An 18,780-nucleotide genomic window follows, 5' to 3' on the forward strand; every position below is an offset into this window, starting at 1 on the left:
GTGTTAAACAGAATGTATTTTGACAGGAACATAAAAATATGTAGAGGGCTGGGTTTGGGAGTCGGTGAGATCTGTGTGGGAGCCTGTTCTTCTTCTTCTGTTCGTCTTTGTTACGACCTCTGGGATGCTCCAGAATGATCCAGTTCTTTGATAGTGCCCTGCTGCTGCAATGACCCTGCAATGGCAGGGATTGTTCTGTCTGAGGGTGGGCACCTGTGGTGACCACCTGCAGTAGTAGATTGCATTTGAAGTGCCAGGTGTGTGTGTGTTCACTAATTATAGGAACTGTCTGTTTAGAAGACAGGGTAGCTATTGGGACAAGCTGCTAAAAGCACATTACAATAGATTTCTCAAACTTAATTCAAAATACATAGCATTGTAATCCAGGCTAGCCTAAAATTTGCTATTAGCCCAGGCTTTCCTTGAACTTTCCCTGCCTCAACTTCCCAAGTATTGAGATTACAGATGTACTTATCTGTGAGTACATAGATGACAATGATATCGGAATAGATGTCAAAGATGCTAAATTCGGATTTAAGTTCCTTACTTAATAGCTTGCAAAGGTACCCAGCAATGGTCCCATTATCTCTCAGGTCTCATTTGACACTGACAGCCGTGTTCTCTGCTCATGGCCACTATCTACTGTTAAATCAGCACTTCTTGTTACCGGTTTAGGAGGGAACTCTGGGTACTCTGTAGTCTTCGGTGCCAGCTCAAGCTCGCCTCCCCAAGGGAGCCTTCCATGACTGCCCTGATCCAAGATGATCTGTTACTAGTCAAATCCAGCCACCCTCACACTGCTGCTTATGGACCCATAAAGAGGTGTTTATTAGGACATAGGTAGATTTTCTTTATCCATTTTCTCTATGGCTGTTTTGAGGGTACCGTAGTAGAATTGTGGCAGAGATCACGTGATCCCACAGCTCACAATATTTACTTTCTGGCCCCTTTTCGGGACAAGTTCATTAACGCTAGTCTTGAACTAAGAGGGCTTCACATATCTGCCTTTCAGTATGACCTGCAATAAATGTTTCTTATTTGGCAGTTTACAAAAACTCGTCTAAATTCAGCACAGACTTTTAGAGTTTGCCAGACATTTTGGGCACTGAACAAATAATCACAAAATTACACTTGGAAATTGGGGTGAGTCTGGGCAAGGAACAAAGAGAACTCAGGAAGCAATTTTATTTTCAACCGAATAATCCGTTTATTATTGTTGTCTCGTAGCTGCAGAAAAGACCCTCCTAGGAGCCTTGCACCTAAACCACTGGCTTCCAACACAGAACCATTACTTGTTACCCATCTCAGCTTAAGAGCATAAATCTTGGAACCGGGGAGATGGTTCAGTGGGTCAGAGCCCCTGCTGGGCAAACATGAGGACCTGGGCTTGGATCTCCATCACCAGGGGAAAGTTGGGTGTGACTGTATGCCTTTAACCTCAGTACTTGGTGTGCTGGGGGGAGAGAGGAAGATTCATGGGGATGGGCAATCAGCCAAGCTAGCTGAAGATTTGAGTTCCAGGTTCAGTGAGAGATCCTGCCTCAAGGGAAGAAGGTGGAGCACAGTAGAGCAGAGGATACTTAGGTCCTCTTCTGATCTCAGCTGCACGTGCACACCGCTCCACACGTGCACAGCACTCCACACATGCACACTGCTCCACGTGTGCACACTGCTCCACATGTGCATACTGCTCCACACATGCATAGCACTCCACGTGTGCACAGCACTCCACAGAGCACACCACTCCACATATGCACACCACTGCACATATGCATTGTACTCCACACGTGCGCAGCACTGCACATGTGCACACTGCTCCACATGCATACGCCACTCCGTACGTGCACACCATTCCACACATGCACACCACTCCACATGTGGACACTGCTCCATATGTGCACACTGTCCCACATGTGCACAGCATTCCACACGCGCATACTGCTCTACATGTGCACACCGCTCCACACACATACACCCCTCCACACGTGCACACCACTCCACATGTGCATACTGCTTTACACGTGCATACCACTCCACACATGTATACTACTCCACACATGCACACTGCTTCACATGTGCACACCACTGCACACGTGCACAGCATTCCACACACGCACACTGCTCTACATGTGCACACTGCTACACACACACACACACACCACTCCACACATGTACACCCCTCCACACGTGCACACCACTCCACATGTGCATACTGCTTTACACGTGCATACCACTCCACACATGCACACTACTCCACACATGCACACCACTCCATATGTGCACACAGCCTCACATGCGCACATTGCTCCACATGTGCACACCACTCCATACGTACATGCACATCCACATACCCCCTACCATCCGAAGACAGTCACACATACACAAAGACCATGCGTCTTGTCGAGTTTCTAGGAGGATATGTGAAGATGTAACAATGGAAAAACTCTTTCTTCAAGACAGGGTTTCTCTGTGTAGCTTTGGAGCCTGTCCTGGAACTCACTCTGTAAACTAGGCTGAGCTCAAACCCGGAGATCTGACTGCTTCTGTCTCTCAAGTGCTGGGATTAAAGGCATGCGCCACCATCACCCAGCCTACAATAAAAACACTCATACAAGGATCCAGATAGGAATGTGGAATCGACAACTGGCATTTATTTAAGTACTTAATGGAATCCCTTTAAGCACTTAGTTTGCACGCTTGTGTGTGTGTGTGTGTGTGTGTGTGTGTGTGTGTTTGTGAAACTTGGCTTACATTAATGTCAGACTCTTTGACCCAGTGGTATAAAGTTAGATTCACTGACTGTTTCTCTTCCTGCCTGCTCAGTGGCCAGCCCATTCCTAGGGTGGAGTATACAGAAGAAGAAACTAAAACTTGGGGCGTTGTGTTCCGGGAGCTCTCCAAACTCTACCCCACCCATGCTTGCCGAGAGTACCTGAAGAACTTCCCCCTGCTGACCAAGTACTGTGGCTATCGTGAAGACAATGTGCCTCAACTGGAGGACGTCTCTATGTTCCTGAAAGGTAAGATTCTGCAGCTGTCCCTCCCTACTCCCATCCCCACTGGCTTTTTAAGGGGATGATGGTGCACCATGAGCCCCTTTTCTGAAAGGAGAAAGTAGAGGCTTAGAAAGAGGAGCACCGAATCTGCTGGCAATGAACTCTTGACTGGAGAAATGGATTTGGCTATTTGTGAGCTCTTTCTCTGAGGTTTGTGGTTATAAATGGTAAGCTGGAAAGGATACTTGCCAAAAAACACTAGATTTGAGCATCTTCTGAACACAAATTATTACTTATACTTATTACTGGAGATCATACATCTATCTATGATCAAGGAGTTGAAGGGGTGGAATTCCTTTAGGGGGCTTCTGTTCCCTTGCCTTTTTCAGTTGTTGGAGTCTACCTGCCTGCACTGCCTGACCCGTGGCTACTGCTTGTCATCACTCTAGCCTTTGACTTCCATTGTCTCCATGCCATTTCTGGCTCTTCTGCTCCCCTGCCCCCAGACAGGCTTTCTCTGTGCAGTAACTCTGACTGCCTGGAAACTCACTTCATAGACCAGGCTGGACTTGAACTCACAGAGATCCTCCTGCTTCTGCCTCCCGAGTGCTGGGATCAAAGGTGTATGCCTCTACTGCCTGGTCCCTGCTTCTTTCTTGTAAAGACCTTTATGATTTTAAATCCTCCACTTGGATAATAATAGCCTCATCTCGGAAGCAGTATTAGATCACATCTCTAAAGGTGACTGGTCCAAGTTAGACAACATTTGCAGACTCAAAGGTGATTGGGCTGTGTGCACTTTTGGAGGGCTACTATGTTTCTTTCTTGCTTCTCCCTGGAATCCGCCAGACTGCCACTTGCTGCTTTGGGACACTCCATTTGCCAAGCCTTTTCCTTCATTCCACTTCTTCTACCCACATTAAGGGTACCCTTCTACCCACCATTTGACCATCTTCATTCTTAAGTGTGCCCTCCCCCTTGACTAACCTGTCCATTGCCTCCACACAAACATTACCTAAAACATTACTTTCCCCCTCACAGGTTGGCTTAGAAGCTCCCAGAGGCCCCCTCTACTTGGAGACAAAGGAGGAGCGAATGGGGGTGGGTAGAGGAGAGGTGGAGGGAGGGAGTAAGAGGAGAGGAAGGAAGGGAAACTGTGGCTGGTATGTAAAATAAATAAATAGATAAATTAAACAACTGGAATTGACAATTGTTAAAGGTAGGGCTAGATTGATCAACATTTTGAGTTTTGTGATCTAAGATGAAAAAAAGAACTAAGGGAGTTATGTGGGCACTTATGTAGTCATTTTGATGTGAACATTGAAAAGTACAAAGCTATTCTATCATTATCAGGATCTCAGCCTAGACTCCCCCTTTGCTCTGGTGAATGTGATAGCCCTCCAAAGAACTCCTATAATGAGACACAGAGAGAATACTGTAGAAAACAGAATTTATTATATAGTAAAGCAAAGTACACCCTCAAGGGGTGAGAGTAGGTAATGGCCAAAGGGACCTTTGCTTCAATCTATGCTTTAGATAGGTTTTATACTATTTCCAAATTCCTTAAAACAAACAACTTTTCCTGTGGGACTTTGTCCTGTCTAGGTGATTGACAGGCCTGTTTGGATAGACTCTTATAGGCGGGGACAATGGTGTGTGTCTTCGTTCTGTAAATAAAGCTCCTGCTAGAGAGGGACCTGACTTGGCTATGACCTCCCACAGCAGGGTTAGACAGCTGTCTATTAATGGCCTTCGAGGGGGTTTAGGATCTTTGTGTCTCCTCCCAGGAAGAGAGACATGGTTCAAATCTCATTCCTGTGATATGAAATTAGACTCCTGCTGCCCAAGTCCTTGGCTTATAGAAGAAGGTGCCTGATCCTCATATCCTCCAAGCTTACTGACATCTCCCTATCCGCTGAATACCAGGACAGACAGACATAGACCAGGGCTGAATTTGGAGGAGCCGAAATTTCTTGGCCTCAATGTAAGGCCCTGACCCAACTCTCCAAGCACATCCTGTTGCATCGTCCTACGCATACGATCTGTTCTGGCTGTGGGCTGCTCGTACTTCTGTTCAAATGCCATCCTTTAATTCTTGAAGGTTCAGACAATGTTCTGGCTCCTCTGTGATCCCTGGTGATAATAGTTTTCCGAACTCCCTCTCCCCCGCTTTTGTTCTCTGTCACATGTGGATCAGAATGCACGATAGTCTTATAGCTGTGTCTCTGAGAGCCACAGCTAGCCCTGGCCATGGAGGATAAGTCTGGGTGTGTGAACGTTGTCCGCGACACTGCATTTGTGACTTAGAAGAGACAGAAAGCCACTGATCAGCCTCACTTCATTAGCACCTAGTTACATAGGGAGTTTTGCTGTGGTTTTAGCTAGACCGTTCTGGCAACTTGGCAGCTCACAGGGAGGCCTGCAATCTGTATGTTCACAATGGGATTCATTTCTCCTACATAGGATTTATATTTTGCTCTCTTGTTTCTCAGCCTTAGTCATTAGAATAACACCCCACAGCTTTTGCCATCTCTTCCTCCCAAGTCGCTCTTTTCGCTCAAGTCGGCGTAGAGTTCGGTTTGAATCACTCACTGGCTCACAGCAGACACAAGGCAAGTTCAAGTGCGTGGGTTCGAGTTGCTTTTAATTGACTCGTTTAAAAAAGTGCCTCATTTATATGAAGCAGACACTTCTAAGCCAGTAGTATATACAGAGTCAGTGTTCTCGATGGCAAAATTTTACGTTTTTCTAACTTGCACAGAATAAAATATAAAACTATTAAAATAAAAACATACCAACTTATGCCCCACATTTGAGATATATTGCCATAACTGATGTAATATAGAAAAGGAAGAAAATAGACTTATCCTTTTGATACTCAGGAGAACAATCCAGGTTGGAAATTCTTGGCATAAACATAATGCTGCTAGAGTTATGGCCCCAGGGAGGCCTGAGAACGGTGCTATTTATATGTTGGTACCAGAAATCCCAAAATGGGCTTGTTTTACAAACTTTGTTGGCTTTGCCTTTTCTTGCTGTTTCCAACCATCCTGAGGTACTCTCTAATAAGTTGTTTTCCGAATGAGGGTCTGTGCAATGCTCGCATCCTGGGAAAGTCCTCCCGGATATGACGCTAAGAGAGATAAACCAAAAGCCAGGAAGACAAAGAACAGATGGGCCCGTTGTAGATGGAGTCTAAAACCAAATAAAACAGAACCAGACAATCTATCAGTGGTTACTGAGGTGTGAGAGTAAGAGAAATGGGAGACTTTAGTCAAAGGCTGCAAAGTTGCCCTTATGCACAGTGAGTAAGTCTAGAGACCTAACTTGCACAATGACTATGGCTGGGCACACTATGTTACATTGTGGCATTTTTCTTGAGAGTAGATTTTTATGGTGCTCTTAACCACACACATGGATCTATGTAGAGACAGGTATATTAGGCTGACTTTGCAATCATTTGACTGTATATTTATAAAAATGTGTTTGACATTTTAAATATATACGTTTTTACTAGAAACAACCATACTCCTAAAAGAGAGCAATCAATATAAAATAACCATTTTAAAACACAATATTTCAGTAAAACACCTTATACCTTTTTTCATAAAAGTGGGATCAATGATGAGCCATAGATTTCTTTTGTGAATGGTAACTTCAGACTTTAATCGTATTCTTATTTTCATTCTCGCTCTCACAAAACAATCTAGTATGTGGTGCTTCGGGGACACCTCAGATCACAGTGATTCTCTGTGCAATAGGACAAAGGGCAGCACAACACAATGATGTGTGGAGGGGCTTGCACAAAAAGAAATAATTCCAAGATGCTGATTGAGGGGGAGCCTTCGCTGCGTGTTGCTCAACACTGGCATGCAGAGCGGATACCCAGGGGCGGAAACCGAGAGTGTGTAGTAGGCACCACGTTAGGTTATAATCTCCTCCTACATCTTTGAGTTTTCTTATCCGAGTTTGGCTTCTGAATTTAGGTCCCTAAAAATATTTTTAACCTTCTTTTTTAATGAACATCTTGTTCCCCTGGAAACCATCACTCATGAGCAAAAGCATATTTTAGTCACCGGAGTCCACAAGCATGATGTCTGTTAATAGGATGTGTCATTCCTTCATCAGGAGTTTTAAAACCTGGATGATTTTGCAAATAACAGAGACTCTAAAACTTCATCATGCAAGAATGTATTATTTAATGAATATTATTTAATGAATGTATTATCACGTATGAATGTATTATTTAATGACTATCATTGCCAAAGACTTTTTCCAAAGAATGAAAGCATGCATAACAAGTGTCCAGAATGGTAAATGAACTTATAGTTCTTGAAAGATTATTAAGAAAAAAATATATGGGCCCTCAGGTCCCAAGGTCTGAGTTTAGTTGATTCTTCTTCTTGTCTCTTTAGAGCGGTCTGGCTTCACGGTGAGACCGGTGGCTGGCTACCTGAGCCCAAGAGACTTCCTGGCTGGCCTGGCCTATAGAGTATTCCATTGTACTCAGTATGTGCGGCATGGCTCAGACCCCCTCTACACCCCAGAACCGTGAGTACAGTATTCTGTGTTAAACTGCGTGAAGGTCATTACTGTATAAGCTTACTTGACTTGATTTCACATTTTCAGCACTGGGAACCACAGCACTTGTCTGGAGAAAGGAGAACAGTCTGGAAGATCAACATCTTCAGCTGGTACCCTGGGCTTCTGATATTCTAGCTGGGGTCATCTCTCTTATTTAACTGCAAAATTTAATGTTCTGCTTGGGGCAGTCTTCTTTCTTTTCCTTCTTAGCTTCCTCCTCCTCCTCCTCTTCTGTTTTTCGAGATATGGTGTCTCTGTGTAGCCCTGGCTGTCCTGGAACTCACTCTGTAGACCAGGTTGGTCTCGAACTCAGAGATCCACCTGCCTCTGCCTTCCGAGTGCTGGGATTAAAGGTGTGCGCCACCACCGCCTGGCATTCTTAGCTTCTTGAATGTTCTTCCATTCCTTTCATCATAGCAACAAAGCATTTGATTTTTTTTTTTACTTGTCAGTTTTGCACAAAAGACTCATCTGTGGCCCTTACGACCATTCCTTCCTTGCCAATGGGAAGTTAAGAGCAGACAGAGAAGCCATAAGAGTGGGTCATCTAATGACGTTGTGGGTGAGCAGTAGGGGTGGTGGGGTTGTGGTGAACGGTAAACCCCTAACTGTTGAACAGTTAGCCTTCCCATAAATGGGATTATACAGTCTACAAGTGCTTGATGCCTTATATTCTGCTTGCCATACTTCGAAAAGTAATACCTCTTGGGAAATACCTATGTGCTTGGGTCGTTTGGGAACAGACAACCCCTTGTCTCCCTGGGCTGACAAGATGGAGAGCAATGGTTAGTATGTAAGCGGACAGGTAATATGACATTAAGCGTCAGTCATACCAATGACTGCTGGTAGGTCCTGTGAAGGCAGATGGAACAGGAGGAAGATATGGAGAACCAATTGCTTTACCTTTTGCTGTGGGTCCCCCAGATGCCCATTGGCAGAGGACATTAGAGCAGAGATCTGAGTGCAAATATCCCAAGTCAGAAGAGCAAGGAAGGGACAGACCCCGAGGCTGGGCCCTGCCGTGGTTGTCTGCCTCCCTGGGCTCCATTCAGATAAATGCCTCACCCCAATTTTAGGCTAATTTCTTGCTCACTGTTCTTCAAGGCACTCGAGTTATCACTTTGCTTATGATGCTGTTTTCCTTGAATAAGCACATGATTAATGGGCTGCCAAGGTCTTCACAGGGGAGCCGAGAGCCCTCGAGGTCCAAGCAGTTAAGTGGCTGATAAGTGCGGAGGTGGGCAGGGGTTAGAGCTGGGATTCTGCAGCTTCCATCCCCCTCCTAGGCTGGCACGAACCGCTGGCCAGGTGGGTCCCTGTAGGGGCACTATGTTGTTTTTTTTTTAGCTCCATTCAGCTTCTCTGAAAGCGTTTCAGGGTAAACAAAGGTTACTTATAGGACTCCAGACATTTGGAAAAGCAATGCCTCTTAGAGTGGAGTACTCAAAGGAGCATTGTCAGAGTTAGAAAGGCAATCTCTAAATCTAGCCCAGAGGGTTTACAAATGGCCCTGTTTACAAATAGCAGGCACTTTGTTAGCTCTTTTTGAGTAACTGGCCCTCCTGAGACCCGTGATAGCGTGCCAATAGGTATGCAGAAAGAGAGGGCCAAGAAATGAGATTTTAGCCACAGAAGTCTATAAAATTTTGGGATAATGTGTTACATTTTTACCAAAGTACTTGCAGCCAATTCATTCAGCAATATTTATGTGCAGTGTTAGCAGGGAGGTACAGCCGATTTAGAGATGAATAAAATATAGTTTGCTTTGCTTTTTTTTTCCCCTTAAAGCAGTTGACATCTGGCAGGGGAGGTAGACTCACAAATAATCAGAAAAGAGTTTGTTTAGGGGTATTGCATTAGAGAATCCCAGAGGACAGAACCATCCAGAGAGACTAGAACAAGAATAGACGCTGGAAATGTTGAGCAGAGAGCTCCAAGCGAAGGGACAAGCAAGCACAAGGGACAAGCAAACACAGTCGTGGAGGCACGCAGAAGGTCTCAGAAGCAGCTTTCATAGAGCATAGAGTGGCTATGGTACAACTTATATCAGGGGTGGAAGTCATCCGAGCACATCAAAGTCGTTTGTCAACCTAGGGCAAATGGGTTTTGGTTTATGTGGAAGGGCCTGGGGAACTGTCCAAGGTTCTGAAGCATGATCTTCAGAAAGAGACTGGGCGCTGCGGTAGTGTGGAGAATAATAGAGATGGAACGTTGGCTAGGGTGCTGACAGGTTCCACATCAGGTGTTGAGTTAAGGGGAAGCAATGAAGCAGTGGGGCGTCTCTTTCATGTTCTCTTAACCCTATAGGAAAGGACTTAATGTTTTCTGATTGTAGTTAAAGACAAGGAGAGGGAAGTCCCCTAAGGTAATGGTAAAGTTTTTATTGAGAAAGTAAATGACTTATTATTTCTAGTAATTGTTAAGATTACTGGATGAAGAAGCTGAGGAAATGAAGAGGAGGATTTGCATTGGAATATGCTGTCTTTGAGATAATCGGGGTTGGGATTTCCTGATAAAGAAGACCTTAGTTCTGGAGTTCAGAAGTGAACTTGAAGATTGTACTAAAAAGAATTGAGAACTTGAATTTTTTATTACTTTGAGGATTTAAGACAATGTATTTTGAGCGTATTCACCCCATTCATGCCTGTAACTCCTTTCAAATCCACTTCCATCCCTCTACCTCTTTCTTCTCTGTATATATAACGACCTGAGTTCAATCTGTGCTGCCTAGCTATTTCTAGGTCTGAGGGCTACTCACCAGCTCATGGCTGATATGGCAGAGCCCATACTCATAAAGGAAACTGACGCTCTCTTCCCTGGAAGCCACCGGCTATCCAAAGATCTCCACCCATGACTGAAGATGATTCCTGAACTCCTCCCCACTCCGTGTGAGAACGTTGATTTGGCTTGACTTTGTGCATGTGACCACAGGTACAATGAGCTCATGAGGGCTGCAGTTCTGCCAATGTCCAGAAGAGACTCTTCATTTCTGTGTCTGGACTTCTGGACAATGGTCCTTTCAAATTGTAGGAGTCCCGTGGACACACAGACAAGAGGAGAATCTGGGAACTCACTAATTTTGTGTTGTCTTGTTTATCAACCAATTCATTCGATTGTGTAGTCTATATATGTGTATACATGTGTTTATGTGTATGTGGATATGTGGATGTGTGTGTGCAAAGGGTGACCTTGAGAGTCATTCCTCCTCTGGTGTCATCTACCTTGGGACTCTAATGCTTGTGTGGCAAGACATTAGGGATTAGTTTCCTTAGCCTTAATTTTCATAATATTTATTTGTTTAAAATGATGATTTTATAACAACTGATGCACATATAGGGCCCAGAATTCAAAGGGTATACTGTACACAGCAAGTTCCTTTTCTTCCCCTTGCTACTGGTTTCTATTATAGCCTTCCAGAAATATGCTATGCAGAATAAATTCCCTGTAGAGATCCTTTTAATCCTTGTGGATTACAAAGTTCAGTCTCTTTTTAGTGACACGGTTTGGACCCATAAAATACTGTACTTAGAAGTGCCCTTTCCTGCCCAACAGCTTCCACAGGCATTGTCTTTAGAATGAAATCTCGCTTTTTCAATTGAACGGCATCAAGAAGGGCAGAGTTTCCAATTTGTGAGGTTCAGCGTGGCTGCTGTGTTTGGTGCCTGTTCTTCCCCGTTCAATTGCAGCCCCCCAGGTGTTGAACTGTGGCGGTGGAGGCGGCACTAATGAGACAAGGGAGAGCTGTGAAGGCTTGGGTAGAAATGGGAACGAAAGGCACAAAGAGACATTGTCTGCAAAAGGGACTCTTTTCTCTGCCAGTCCAGGAGGAGTTTGCTATCACAGATTTCAACATATAATGACTTTTTTTTTCAGTATATTAACTTATGTGCAAATAGCACTGTGCTTTTTCTTAAATGTATCTATTTTTGTGTACATTGCCATTTTTGTCTGCATTTATGTCTGATTTTCTAACACACGTTTTTGGCTGGCTTATGTGTTTTCCTCTTTAAAATGCCTTTATCTTATTAACTTTTGGAATATTATTATTTTATGTGTATGGGTGTTTTACCTACACATGTCTATATACCACTTGTGTTCCCGGTGCCCACAGAGGCCAGAAGAAGGCATCAGTCCCTTCGGACTTGGAGTTACAGATCGTTGAGAGCAACCACGTTGCAGAGAATCTAACCCTGTCCTCTGCAAGAGTAACAAGTGCTCTTAACCACTGAGCATGTTAGCCTTCCTTTACCTTTTTCAGCTGTTATTTTTTTTATTTTATTGAAAAATTGTTTTCACACAATATGTCCTGATTGCACTTTTTCTCCCTCTCAGTGCCTCCTAGTTCCTCCCTACTCACCCAATTCCATGCCCTTCCTTTTTCTCTCTCTTAAAACGTAAATAATAAATAAAAGAAAAACAAATATAAAAAACCAAGAAACACACACAACATGAAATCAGAACCCAAAATTTACAAGCAAAACACCAATAAGAGAAAAAAATAGGCCCAGGCAAAGCTATGTGAGACAAAGTTTGCAAAAGTACTTCTGAGTTTATTTTATGTTGGCTGTCTACTCCTGGGCATGGAACCTGCCCTAAAGTGTGGTTAGTATGGCCAGTGAGACTCAGCTGCAGAGGACTACATTTTCCTTTCAGTGGGTACCAATTGTAGATCACTTCTTGGTTAGGGTTGGGAGCCCTATCAGCTTCTTCCTCTCAACACTGGGAACCTCTCTGGCTTGAACTGGCAGCTGAGCTGACAATTATAGTTCCCCTCAGGTAGCATTCCAGTACCATTAATGCCAATCAGTAGGGGTGGATCCTCTGGTTAAGATTGACTTCTCTGTGTTCAGTGAGGTACACTGTTATTATCTTCAGGAATAGGGATTTCACATCAGTTTGTGGAGAGCAACCAATAGCTTTGACAATAACCTAAGATGTTTGGGGGTTCCCATGGGGCCCCTTTGACCAAAAACTTAACTATATATAACTCATTCCTGGCACTCAGAGTTTTGCTTGCTGGCATAAGATGTCTAGTTGGGGCATTGTTCCACTATTGTTTGGTGAACTCTATTCAGATTTCTATCATACATGTATATGTATATTTTAGAAAGTGTCTTCAGTAATGGTTTGGGTTTGGTTTCAGTAATGGGTTTCTGTACGGGCTCTCCAATGGGTCTTTTTGTTGCCTCTTTCCATATTTCTTTGCTTATACCTCTCTTTCAAACTCTTCCTCGTTTAACCCTCTTACTCGAGTCTCCCCAAGCCTCTGTATCTCCATAACAATATGTTAATCTATTTCCCCTTCCTTGGTAGAACCTCTCTTTCCTCCTAGTCCCTTGCTGGGTACCTAATGTGGTTAGATGCATTGTAGCACACTTGAGACTGGTTTTCATGTAACCCAGGCTGGTTTTGAACTTCTTTTGTAGCAAAAGATGGCCATGAACTCCCAATTTTCCTGCTCCCTCCCAAGGCTGAGTCATTTATTTATTTGAGACAGGGTTTCATGTAACATAGCCTGCTGGCCTTAAACTCATTATATAACTCAGAGTGACCTTGAACATCCAATATTCCTGTCTTCACCTGTCAAGTGCTGGAATTACAGGCATGCATTACTTTGGCTAGGGATCAAACACAGTGCCTCATGTATGCTAGTACAGCACTCCACCAAATGAGCTATATTTTCAGCCCCAAGTTTTGCATTTTAAAGACTCTGAATTCTTTGAACTTGGGCAGCCAGTAAGACTTGAATTTAAAAAGTGATGACGTATTGGATTGCTTCCTTGGGAGAAATCTTTGTAGCCTGTAGCACTGTAGAGAAGTCTTGTAAGTTGGTGATTCCTGGCTTTTCTGATAGCAGGAAATACTTTTCCATGTGTTTATGTCTGATTGAAGGTCGCTGATACACATCTGTATTGAAGGTCACTGATATACATCTGTATTGAAGGTCACTAATACACATCTGTATTGAAGGTCACTAATATACATCTGGATTGAAGGTCACTAATACACATCTGGATTGAAGGTCACTAATACACATCTGGATTAAAGGTCACTGATACACAAAAGTAGAGGATGCTTACTATTTTCTCCTGGGGCAGTGCCCGAGGCTGTGATTCTGCACCTCAGTGGAGGCTAGTTGAATACTTTGATTCACTGTGATTAACTAATGCTGTGGTTAATCAAGGATCAATTCCAACAAACGATTTTCGAACAGAATATCAATTGGCCAATTCCAATTTATTTCAATAAGATCATTCATCTCACACAGTGGAATGAGTGAAGAAGGGCTCCAAGTGCCAGGTTACAGGGACACATGAGCATAATTGAGTATGTATGCAGATAAAAAGATTTGTGGCACCCTTAAAGCTTCTTGGTTTGATTTTTGTCTGTGGTCTTTGCCATGTTGTTCCCATGGCCACCTTATCTTCTTTCAGGACAGATTTTCTTGGTACTTTGTGACTGCTGTTATTGTATATAGGGAAGTGCCTTGTGCATTTCAATGCATTGAGGAGCATTGGTAGTCACCACCTAGTAGCTGCCAAAGAGCATCCTTATTGGACACCCATCCCATTTATAGAATCATAAGTTGTTCCCCAGAGGACGTTAACTTGAGTTAAACACTGCAAGGGAGTAAGAAATCCTGGCTTCTGCCAATGACTGGCTTCCTTCAGAAGCCACCTGTAGATCCTTGTCTTCTTCCTGACATAAAAACATTAGCATTCCTTCATTTGGCATTTGTTGGTCCCTCTTCCATGTAGCTAAGAAAGTCTGATCTTACCCAACCATTACTTAGTCCCTATGAGATTTTCCACATCATTGGTGGGGAGGGGTGGCGAGGAGAAGGGAAAGAGGGATAGGCAGACAGAGATATAAAGAGACATATAGTCACAGATCTAAGAAACATACAGAAAATGTCACAGAGAAAGAATCTCAATCTTTCTTGAAAGGCTTGCTGGGTGGTTCATTTTTCCTCGGAGCAACTCTGTGGAAATTCTTTTGGATTCAGCTCAGTTCTGGCCTTCTTTTGAAGCCTTTTGCAGTCAGTTAGACATGTCTACAGCACCCCACCTTACTTCTATGTCAGCCTTTACAACACTGCCTGATAATTATCTGTTCATGTGCCATTAGTTCTGCAAGACTCTCATAAACTTAGACCAGTTGGCACAGGTAACTTCAGAAGTGGGAAGAGTCAGACTTACTGAGGAGTGGATCTCTAAACATGGCATAGGAAGGAAAAACTGAGTGGAGAGTGCTCTAAGTCATGGGTGGGTAATGCCTCTAGGAGATGTCAGATTTTGAGACACACCCAGAGTCTCAGACCTAGTCCAAGAGAATTTAAGGTTGCAGGTCCAGCTATGTGGAGAATCCAAGGTTGCAGGACCAGATGAATCTCAGCACTCTGCAGCAGCAGGCCCTCTTTCCGAATGGTTGCAGTCCTACACCAATGTATCTTTTTTTTTTAGAGTAAATTTTATTAAATTATAAAAGTTTCCATTTCCGCCCCTCTTCCCAACACCCTCCCACTCCCCCCACTCCCTCTCCTCCTCCCTCTTCGTCCCTTAGGGCAGTCAGGGTTTCCTGCCCTGTGGGAAGTCCAAGCTCCTCCCCCCTCCCTCCAGGTCCAGGCAGGTGACTATCCAAACAGATTGGATCCCCAAAATCCAGTATATACAGAGAAAAAACCCAGGATAGCCAAAACAATCTTATACAATAAAGGAACTTCTGGAGGCATTACCATCCCTGACTTCAAACTCTATTACAGAGCAACAGTATTGAAAACAGCTTGGTATTGGCATAACAACAGAGAAGTCGACATATGGAATCGAATAGAAGACCCGGGTATTAACCCACAAACATAGGAACACCAATGTATCTTCCACTCAACCCCACAGCTTTACTGATTCCAGGGTCTGATGCTGACCATTCCTCCATGAATCAGAAATTTTCACGTGTTCACACCACCAGGAAAACTCATGAAACTTTTATGGTGGAGTTTTCCAGTGCCAATAGAAACTGCAGAAGTAGGTTCTTCGAATCAGCATATAAGGTTCTTTAAATCACACCTACAAAGGAACAACCCATTATGCCTGTTGACTTTACTTGTAGGATGATTCACATCTTAGAAAAAAAAAGGTAGTTATTGTAGAGTTGACGAAGAGGAACTAAAGATGTGAAGGTGGCTTCTATTTCCCTTAAAGAGAAAGAGATGGAGGCAGGGTAAGCAGAGGGAGATCTAACCATATATCATCAAGTGTTAAAAATGTCTTTATTTTATTCTTTGGGTAACTAACATTATTGTTGTACCTAGAAGGTAGAAGAAAGTTTTGCTCGCCTTACAAATAATTTACCTTGTGCTATGTTTACAATTCTATCTGAGCCACATTAAATATTAAGATAGAAATTTAGACAATTTAGAGAGGCAGAGTCATCAGATGACAGAGTTTTCTGATGACAAAGAGTCATCGGACAGAGTTAGCTACCCAGAGTAGGGAGGGAGGCAGAGACAAAGAAGAAAGATTAAGCCTGACATGGGCTTTTGAAACCTCCAAGCCCACCCTGACTGACAAACCTCCTCCAACAAGGCCACACCTCCTAATCCTTCTCAAACAGTTCTGCTAACTGGGGACCAAGAATTCAAACAAATGAGCCCATGGAGACCATTCTCATTCAAACCACCATAGTGGATGATACTGAAGTAGGTGGGAGCTTCTTCCCCAGGGAGAAGACTGAACTAGGGAAGTAGGTAGGAACAATGGTGGAACTGATTCAGTTGAGGAAATTCTTGCCTGTGCAAAAAATAAAAGTTGTGGGGAGGAGTCTTTCCCTCCACCTTGTGCCCGAGCAGCTTAGTTGGGTCTGGTCTCTGATATCAGGCTTTTGGTTCTTAGCCACTTAACTTTTCAGTTACTCTACTGATTCTACTCCCTAATATCTATTTCTATTCATTTTGGCTTTCCTTTCCAGGGTAAGCTCTTCTGGTGGGATTGTGATCTTGTTCCCTTGGAGTTCCAATAGTGTTCTTTAATGTGTCCTATGATAGGTAGATGGTGAATGCTGGTATGTGTCCGTTCCATGTCTATGTGGTTTGTAATTCTCTTAGTGGTTACTGTGGCCAATGAGACTGGAGATAAGTCAGAGTTCATCAGCAAGAAATACAGTTCAAGGAAACATCTTTTCCTGGACTCATAATTCATGCTTGATTTAGTTACTTTTCTGTTCTTGTGGCAACATAGAGGAAAATTTATTTTAGCTTATGGTCCCAGGGGGATAATTCTGTCATGGTGGGGAGTCAGGGCAGCAAAAGTAGGCATGGTGGTGAGAGCAGAATGCTAAGGGCTCACAGACTTTACCATAAGCATGAAGAAGAGAGCAAGCTGGAAATGGTGTGAGTATTTAGACTCAGTCTGTCACTTAAGGTCGACTTTCAATCTCCAACAAGACTATACCACCTAAACCTCCTGAAACAGTGCCACAAACTGGTGACCAAGTGTTTAAACACCCAAGAGTGTGGGAGACAATTATTGGTCTGAAAGACCCCCAGTGTGGGGAGACTCTCACTCAAGTCTCGGGATAATACAATACCCCCCCCCCCCAGTAACTCACGAGAGACCGTCCTTCCTGCAATCACACGAGGTTTAATGACAAGACTACAAGACGGGAACCAGTGCACTGGAGCCAAGACTCATAACCCACGCAGGAGAAGAGTTCAACCCCAGTAGCTGGGAGAAGGGTTTTTTAAGGGAAGAAACCACAGCCCAGTAATCCGAAGGGGGTAGGGAGGCCCAGTGATGAACACAAGGGGCAACTCCCCATTTCTCAAGGTTATTCTCAAGATTAGAATCAGCTAGTTCCTGAAACACTGAACCGGCTAATCCTAGATTTCTGATTCTTCCCTCCCTGCTTAGATTTTTGGCTCTATTTTTTCCTGCTAGGGAGATCTGGATTTATCCAGGTCTTTCAGTTCAAATCACTACAACACCCTTGAGATGCTGCATAAATTGACTGAGGATTAGTAAATAGAGGTCAGGGTAAGAATGTCTTTCTTTCCAAATTATTGCTACAGAACTATTTGATATAATATAGTCTCATTCTCTTCAATATAGGCTGAGCCTCTGTTGGAGACCAGCCTGGACGTAAACCATTTCTTGTACCAGTGTGGGAATAAATGAGGCACAGTCCGCAAGGTAATACTGGGAGGGAGTCTCAGGGTTCATTCAGATCCTGAAGATCACCCATGTTTATTATCCAAACAGCTTTTATATCAAAACAAAAACTGAGGGGGGGGATTCATTAGCATTGTTTCCTAGGTGGAGGGGGGGTGATGACTTAGGTCACGTCCATAGCTATGCATGTTTGTCTCCTCCATGCCCATTCTAATTTTGTTAGATAGATGGAAAAACACTTCTTCCCGGAGTGGAGCGACATTAGCATGTCCTGACCACTTGTTTAGGATGGCGTCAGGTTGTTTCGCTATCAAAAGGCTAGGCGACCACCTTCTGTGTGACAGGTCCAAATTGTGCCTTGTAGGTCGCTCAGAATTCTCTGACTGCCAGACGATGCAGGAATATGGGCCTGTATAATTCCCCTACAAGTCTGCCCTGCCTAGATTTCTGGTTGAAGTGAGAGGTGCCCAAGGGTCTCAGTGTTCAGTGCCTTGTGCCCTCTAGGACATAAACATTACTCACAACAGAGTGGAAATCACACTCACACTATGACTTCTTTAAGCTATTTCCATTTTTGAGAGGGGGCAGCCAGAATTTAATATGTAAACACTTTCAACATTGTTCAACACTGTTCTTTGAGGTCGAACCTGAGCAGTGAGCTTTTCCATAAGTGGTGTCTTAGTTTGCTTTCTATTGTAAGATAAAATCTCCACCAGGAGAGGAAAGGCTTTTTTTTTTCCTTTTTGTCTTGAGGGTCACCCTTTATTATCCAAGGGATTTTGGGGGCAGGAACTCAAAGCAGGCACCTAGAGACAGGCACTGAAGCAGAGGCCGTGGAGGAGTGATACTGGCCTGACCTTCGTGGCTTGCTCACTTTGATTTCTTGCACCACAGGAATAGCAGCCCGGGGTTGAAACTACCCCCAGTGAACTTGGCTTTTCCACATCAATCATTTGTCCAGAGCATGTCTTACAAACTTGCCTGCAGGCAATCTGACAGAGACTTTTTTTTTTTCCCAAACACAAGGTCCTTCTTAG

General features: G+C 43.7%; 1 protein-coding gene across 1 annotated transcript in view; it reads left to right on the forward strand.

Moving 5' to 3' along the window:
* The window catches only part of Tph2 (tryptophan hydroxylase 2), a 101,922-nt gene that overhangs the window by 34,055 nt on the left and 49,087 nt on the right, over positions 1-18,780 (forward strand). Inside the window, exons 6-7 of the mRNA XM_085683140.2 lie at positions 2,824-3,020; positions 7,412-7,547. Coding sequence (XP_085539266.1) covers positions 2,824-3,020; positions 7,412-7,547 — 333 coding nt within the window. The remainder of the gene's footprint in view (positions 1-2,823; positions 3,021-7,411; positions 7,548-18,780) is intronic.

The sequence above is a fragment of the Myodes glareolus genome, chromosome 26 (assembly GCF_982192425.1).
Source record: "Myodes glareolus chromosome 26, mMyoGla1.1, whole genome shotgun sequence".
NCBI classification, from domain to species: Eukaryota; Metazoa; Chordata; class Mammalia; order Rodentia; family Cricetidae; genus Myodes; species Myodes glareolus.